Here is a 7,893-nt window from a genome sequence, read left to right on the forward strand (position 1 = left end):
TTCCCTTTGTTTTGATGATTATATTTAAGCATCAGCATCTTTTCTTGGAAATGGGGCAGCATATAAAAAAATGAATGAAATAAGAAAAAAACTAGACTACATGTCAATCGCTACACCACCCCTGTACAGTGCAGGTTGACAGTTAAGGACACCTCACCCCCTCCCCAAAAATCCCTCACCTCCCCTCCTCATTGATTCCCATATTCAAAGTCACCCCCTTTCTCACGGTCACTACTGCAAAAGCTCCTCGCCCAAACAATGCGGAGAGCAAATTTGGGACCCATCGGCGCTCAGGGTCAGAGTTCAAGCCCCTCCTTTACCTGGCTGTAGGTGTCCATGACTCAAAAAATAAGTATTAACAACTCAGGGGATAAAAGTATTTTGTCTGCTAACTCTAATGCCAGCTCTGATCATTATCCGGGCCCTCAGCTTATTTCTAACTGCATCTCTAATGTATTCTACTCCGATTGGTTTATTACCTCAGAATAAAACTAAAATCAGAATAGAATGCCTTCGGTAATTGACGATGAACAAAATGCCCTCTAACAAAGTACACAGCCAGCAGCTTCGTCCCAGTCAAATGATGGATAATGGAGTCCATCCACTGTTCAAAAAGAACAAAAAGGTTGCAGTCTGTAACGTCCTCCTGGGGAATTGGTGATATGGGTGTGGCCTGAAGAGATAGAAAAGACAGGGGCTTAGTTCCTCTCCTGCACAAATACAGTCTCCTGTGGACATAGCCCCGCCTCCTGCAGTGTGATGTCATAGTCCAAGTGGGCCAGCTTCCGCCGGGGGAAGTTTGTGACGAGCTCGAAGCGTTCATTGGGGTAACCCTTCGACTGGACGTGTCTCACCAGAGCCTGGATGGGGTGGAGGACACAGAGGAAGAAGGTAAGTAACAAGTCATGGTAACAGCTTACTAAATAACGGCTTGATAACTACAGTGGCAAGAAAAAGTATGTGAACCCTTTAGAATTACCTGGATTTCTGCATAAATTGGTCATAAAATTTGATCTGATCCTCATCTAAGTCACAACAAAAGACAAACAGTCTGCTTAAACTAATAACACACAAACAATTATACGTTTTCATGTCTTTATTGAACACACCGAGTAAACATTCACAGTGCAGAGTGGAAAAAGTATATGAACTCTTGGATTTAATAACTGGTTGACCCTCCTTTGGCCGCAATAACCTCAACCAAACGTTTTCGGTAGTTGCGGATCAGACCTGCACAACGGTCAGAAGGAATTTTGGACCATTCCGCTTTACAAAACTGTTTCAGTTCAGCAATAGTCTTGGGATGTCTGGTGTGAACCATTCTCTTGAGGTCATGCCACAGCATCTCAATCGGGTTGAGGTCAGGACTCTGACCGGGCCACTCCAGAAGTCGTATTTTCTTCTGTTGAAGCCATTCTGTTGATTTACTTCTGTGTTTTGGGTTGTTGTTTTGTTGCATCACCCAACTTCTGTTGAGCTTCAATTGGCCGACAGATAGCCTTCCATTTTTCTGCAAAATGTCTTGATAAACTTGGGAATTAATTTTTTTTGTCCATGATAGCAAGCTGTCCAGGCCCTGAGGCTACAAAGCCGCTTCAAACCATGATGCTCCCTCCACCATACTTTACAGTTGGGATGAGGTTTTGATGTTGGTGTGCTGTGCCTTATTTTCTACACATGTAGTGTTGTGTTCCTTCCAAACAGCTCGACTGTAGTTTCACCTGTCTACAGAATATTTTGCCAGTAGTGCTGTGGAACATCCAGGTGCTCTTTTGCAAACTTCAAACATGCAGCAATATGTTTTGGGGACAGCAGTGGCTTCGTCCGTGTTGTCCTCCCATGAACACCATTCTTATTTAGTGTTTTACCTATCGTAGACTCGTCAACAGAGATGTTAGCATGTTCCAGAGATTTCTGTAAGTCTTTAGCTGACACTCTGGGATTCTTCTTAACCTCATTGAGCATTCTGCGCTGTGCTCTTGCAGTCATCTTTGCAGGTCGGCCACTCCTAGGGAGAGTAGCAACAGTGCTGAAATTTCTCCATTTTTTTTTGTCTATATTGAATACAATACATTTGTGTTATTAGTTCAAGCAAACTGTGCATGTCTATTGTTGTGACTTAGATGAAGATCAGATCAAATTGTATGACCAATTTATACAGAAGTCCAGGTAATTCCACAGGGTTCACATACTTTTTGTTGCCACTGTAGTTAGTTAGGCATGGAAGATCCTTTATAATGTCCTATATGTTAATGTCCCAGGGAGTTTGGGTCAGTTGCATTTCAACTCAGGATTAATTGAAAATCAATTATTGAACTGAAAACTAACCAGGACTTTCTACGTGGACTTAATTCAGCTCATGAATTGAACCGAAGACCTAACAAGAGTCCAGTCTCACCATAAGCTTAGCCTTGAACGATAGGGCGATCTGCTCTCTCTGGCCATCTGGATAGCGCAGCATCAGTCTAGCCTTGGGACCTGACGATACAATACAGGAAGAATGCAGTCAGGGTAGAGATGGAGGAAGACGTAGTTGTAGATACACACAATATACATTTGGTCATTTAGCAAAGGCTCTTATCCAGAGCGATTTACAGGAGCAATTAGGGTTAGGTGTTTTGCTCAAGGGCCCATTGACAGATTTTTCACCTAGTCGAACCAGCGACCTTTTGTTACTGGCCCAATGCTCTTAACTGCTAGGCTACCTGCTAGACTACAATCTCAGAGTAACAGTCACAGCCACACACTTAAACATAATGCGCAATAACACAGTAGTTTTAATACCATTGTCATCAAGGCAGTCGAGGTCAGGGGTTTCCGTCTTAACAGATCTGGAGCTTTGGCCAGCTGAGGTGCGATGGTTCTCCCCAGAACGATGCTCTGAGTCTGGGTCGGCTTGGGAGCGGGCCGGGGTGGCTGCCGGAGGCTCCAAGTGGTTCTTTTTGCTCTCCTCTTTCCTGTGGCTGTTCTCTTTGTGGGGGGACTTCCTGTGACGGGCGGGGGGACTGTCCGGCCGTGGCGGGGCTGGGGGGCTGCGGCTGCAGAAGTGGGAGGGGCTGGTCCTGGAGGGGTGTGTCCACCCATGGAGTAGGAGCTGCCCTCCCGGGGTTCTGTTGTCTCGTTGTCCGAGCCATCAACAGAGATTAGGCCCTCGCTGTCAGAGAAGGGTTCTGCTTCGGAGTCTCCATCCGAGTCTGCATCTGCAGAGTGGGGGGAGTCAGGGAGGTCAGGGGCAGAGGACGACTCATAATGGGTCTCCTGGAGAGAGGCTCGGATGGCTGCCTCCAACTGGCTGTCCTCACTGGCATCTATCAGACTCTCCTGAGAGAGATGGGGAGAATAAATCAAACAGAGGAGTGAAAGAGAGATAGAAGTGATGAAGAGAGAAAGAGTGAACAGATTAAGAGAATAAAGTTACAATGTGACTGGAATTAGCAATATGGATCCTATTTAAGAAAACACAAAGAGAAAGCTGAAAAAAGAGAGTAGGAGGTGACTCACAGAGCGGGCGCGTTTGGCAGGTGGCGGGTGGCTGGATGCCGGGCCGTCTAGCTGGCCATGTTCCGTCAGGAAGCCCGTCACCTGTTCAAGAAACGAAGCCACGTCCAACTGGTTCCACTCCACCATCTTCTGACCTGCAGAACGGTCAAACAGCGTCAGTAAGACTTTCCAAAACCTTTTTAGTGTTAGTAACTGATCAAGCACTCAGAAACCCAGAGCAGGTCTCACCAGTCCGGGGGTCCAAAATGGAGATATAGGGAAACTTGTTGAGCTTGTAGAACTGGATATACCTCTGTCCCTCTTCACTGTCGTGGTAAACCTGTCAACGCAAACACACACACACAGCAGGTCAGTTCCCCTCAACACACCTCTATGGCACACAGTGTGTGTGTGTGTGTGTGTGTAGAAGTGACAGCGTATGTACTGTGTATGCATGACAGACCAACTGGCAGGTGTCTTCACTGATATTTTCAACGTGTCCCTGATTGAGTCTGTAATACCAACATGTTTCAAGCAGACCACCATAAATTCATGTTCATACTACCTCAATTGGGTCGACCAACCAGCGCTCCCGCACATTGGCTAACCGGGCTATCTGCATTGTGTCCCACCACCCACCAACCCCTCTTTTACGCTACTGCTACTATCTGTTCATCATATATGCATAGTCACTTTAACCATATCTACATTTACATATTACCTCAATCAGCCTGACTAACCGGTGTCTGTATGTAGCCTTGCTACTGTATATAGCATGTCTTTTTACTGTTGTTTTATTTCTTTACCTACCTATTGTTCACCTAATACCTTTTTTGCACTATTGGTTAGAGCCTGTAAGTAAGAATTTCACTATAAGGCTGTATTCGGCGCACGCGACAAATACACTTTCATTTGATTTTATAACAAGGAGAAAAATTGTCACAGTAACCACATTTCCATCCGACCATTTCATGCAGATTAATTACCTGACACACACACAAAAAAAAATCACAACCGGGCTGATGGAAACCTGAAACGGCGGTACAATTTTATAAATGCCCGACAGACAAAATGTTCATTCGACATGGTGGAATCTTTTTGTGTCTGTAAAATAAAATGAGATAAATGGAGGTGGAAACTACTTTATGCGCAGATATTTATATAATAGCCTTCATATTCAAGTAAACTTGGGAGTCACGCCAAGATATGTTGTGTGGTCCTAATAAACATGCAGTTTGTAAGGCTACAGATTAGTCATGATGAACTTCAAGGTGGTGAAAGTGCTCGGTAAAAAGCTTGACGCTCATTTCCGATAAACATAGAGGGTCTTAGTCTGGTGATGATCGATGCTTGGCTGCCGTTTTACAACTACAAATAATATTGCTCTTGTCCATAATAATCTCATAATGTAAGTAGACTACCCACACAGTATCTGTGAGCTGTTGGCCAGAGCACATGTATCAAGACCAGAATGGGCACATTTGCTATAAAACAGTTTGTGACAAAACCATCAGTAGAGTTGAAATTGAGCTGAAACCCATTTAACTTGAATTTTTCATTCGGTACATAGGAATATATATTTTTTTTTAACGTGAACTATATCATCACGCACAACCTTTTATCCTCAAAAAGTCTGATATAAAACATCTCTGGTGGGAAAAATGATTTATGCAGATTTGATAATATTTGCATGAATATATGCTGCAAACTGGATGGAAACCTAGCTACTGAAACAAAGTATTTATTTCTGAATGGGAAGGTGACATTTCATGTGTGAGTGCACATTCGTACCTGCCAGAATATGAAGTGCTCCCTGATGATGGTCCGGACTGCGTCGTTGCTCCACACGTCTCTGTTGAGACACTGGCAGGCAAAGTCCTGCACATTCTGGATGTTGATCATCAGCCACTTGTTCTCCAGCTGACCACAGTCCTTCGCCTAGATAGAGAAAGGAGCCAGATAGCTATTAAGCAATATGGTAATAGATCCACCTTGCCCTCTTGCAGGCTAGGTGGAATTGTTACCATATTGCTTAAGAGGCCTATTCAATCCTTTCAGCTAAGGATGGTTTGGATGAGGGTCGACTGACAGTCCTCCGGGTCAAGGGAGCTTGGGTGTCCAGGGGGAGGGGGATCCTCACCGTCTCAAAGCTGCCTTTGTGCATGAGCTCGACGGGGGGCCGGAACAGATCCGCCAGGGTGCTGAGTTTTTTGTCCGCCGCACTACCGTTCCTCAGCTCCTGCTCCTGGCGGACTTAAAGAGGGCAGAGAAGCCTTTAGCGTATATACCACAACCTGACCAGGATCACAACACAAGTAATGCTTTGCCAGATGCCTGAAGGCTGGGTGGCACTATTTGCTATGCAAATACATACACATGTGGGAAACTTACTGGTTTCTGTTTGGAAGTCCCTAAAACCGTCAAATATGGAGCGGGCAGGTCTTCGACGCTTTGGCGCTGCGAGAGTGATAGATGGAGAGAGAGTGAGAGACTGTTAGATGGACTGAGACAGAGAGGGGGAGACAGAGGGAGCTTCAAGTTATAGTGAGGTAGGCTAAATTATGGGGTTGCTCTGCAGTACTGTACCTCCAAACATAGGCTCTGGCTCCACCAGTATGTCCTGCTTCTGAGGGATGGGCGCCCGCACTTCATCACTGCAAAACAGACAAGACAATATTCAACTTTAATTCCAGGAGCGCAGATATTTTTCTCATGAACGTGCTTTAAATGAAAAACAACAAGACCAGGATTGACGATCTCTCAAAGTTTGGGTTTGTTTCATCACAGGCCCCATCTCTTATGACCCTGCAGTTGTTGGTGTGGTGGGCCATTGACTTACTCTGCGGGGGGAGCTTTGCTGCTGGATGCCCCTGCTGAACTGGAGCTGGTGCTGGGCTCCTCTGCGATCCCCCCTCCGTCCAGGAACATGGTCACTGCCATTTCTAGATTGTTGTTGCATGCTTCTAGCATATGCTTCCCCACACTCTCTGTGGCACCTGGGGAAATGTAACAAATAGCATGGATGAAACACACATACATGACCGGATGTATTAAATCTGAAATATATTTTGTTGCATTGAATCATTTCTTAATTGGTTGATATAATACATGTTATTAAATGTTTCACGAGATCTGTACACCAACAAGGATCAAGCTTTTTTTAAACGGAGCAATGCGCATGCGCGGTTCTTGTTTAAGCTGAACGCACTGGAAGAAGGATAATGGCACTTTCACTATGTATACGTTTTATCTCCATGCATGGTAATCAAGAACTGTGTGACATGTGCAATTTACAAGCAATCTAAAACTTGCATGCAAAAATGTCTGCATATATAGATGGTTAGAGTTTGTCATGTTTACTGCGCATGTCTGTTTCACTTTTCATGTCTTCTCGACAGAACATGATACGATCACACAAAAAAATGGGATGATTCGGCCAAATTGCCATCTACATATATATAACATTAAACGTAGCATCGTTAAATTACAATTTTAATGCAAACTTTGTGTAACAGTAACGTTAGCAGAGGGAGGCTGGTGTGGTGCTTCCGTTCCGATCGCTTGAACATGACAGGCGGGAGATGTTTCAGCCATTGTAAGGTGGAGCCTAGGCTAGGTTAGCTCGACAAGAGGAAAATGTTGCACCCAACGTCCATTCCACAGACATGAGAGGAAATAAGGCGAGTTATTGCACCTCTAGATACTCAAAATGACTTTTGGGGAAACTCTATAAAGCCATTCTGTGTCAGACATCATCCCAAGACAATTCTAAGTAGTCTTTCCTGGGGGTAATTTTATGTTTAAAAGTTATATGTTCCATTCTGGTGACCACACACTTGACGGTCGTAGCTATCTCCAGTTATTTTTTCCCCTTGTGTGACAAGAGGGGGCAGTAAGTAAGCACCGATGCCCCGTCTGATTTTCCTGCGCAGCGTTCTGTGATGCTGGGGCGACATGATTGTTTTCGGAAGCTAACTCATGAAAAATTTACATTGTAACAATAAAAGGTAACACATTTTACCTGTAATAGATGTGAACTGTTGTATTAACCCATTCACCCCCGGAGTTGATGCGTCCCCGAGCGCCGCCATCTTACCGCCACCAACAACAACACAAATCATGCGCGTGCGTACTGCCGTTCTGTACTCGCGAGCTTTGCCTGGATGGCTGCGTCACACAGACTTGTGTTGGATTGTGGGTAATGTATTTCATTACGCTCTCTCTGGTTTGACTACGTTGGCTGAGTAGCAGGCCGCACCTACCACAGCTCAATGACCCATACAAGGGTATCCTTTCAAGTGAAACAGTTATCTTCTCTTCACAGTATTCACAATGGTACAGCAGTTTTAGTCAATACATGTAATCTAATTTATACAGTGCATGCAATAGTAGCTTTCAATCTCTTTACTAATG

The 7,893-nt window shown here is 44.7% G+C and overlaps 1 protein-coding gene across 1 annotated transcript; it reads right to left on the reverse strand.

Annotated features, from left to right (window-relative positions):
- Nucleotides 1–7,613, reverse strand: LOC135515075 (UBX domain-containing protein 7-like). Its single transcript, XM_064938907.1, is given in 12 exon segments — nt 1–860; nt 2,399–2,478; nt 2,785–3,024; nt 3,027–3,321; nt 3,502–3,635; nt 3,730–3,820; nt 5,272–5,418; nt 5,621–5,733; nt 5,872–5,937; nt 6,067–6,134; nt 6,320–6,476; nt 7,502–7,613. Coding segments are annotated over 12 exon segments (1,653 nt in total). The 5' UTR covers nt 7,602–7,613; the 3' UTR covers nt 1–698.
- Nucleotides 7,614–7,893: the final 280 nt, after the last annotated feature.

This window comes from Oncorhynchus masou, chromosome 3 (assembly GCF_036934945.1).
Source record: "Oncorhynchus masou masou isolate Uvic2021 chromosome 3, UVic_Omas_1.1, whole genome shotgun sequence".
In the NCBI taxonomy this organism is placed as follows: Eukaryota; Metazoa; Chordata; class Actinopteri; order Salmoniformes; family Salmonidae; genus Oncorhynchus; species Oncorhynchus masou.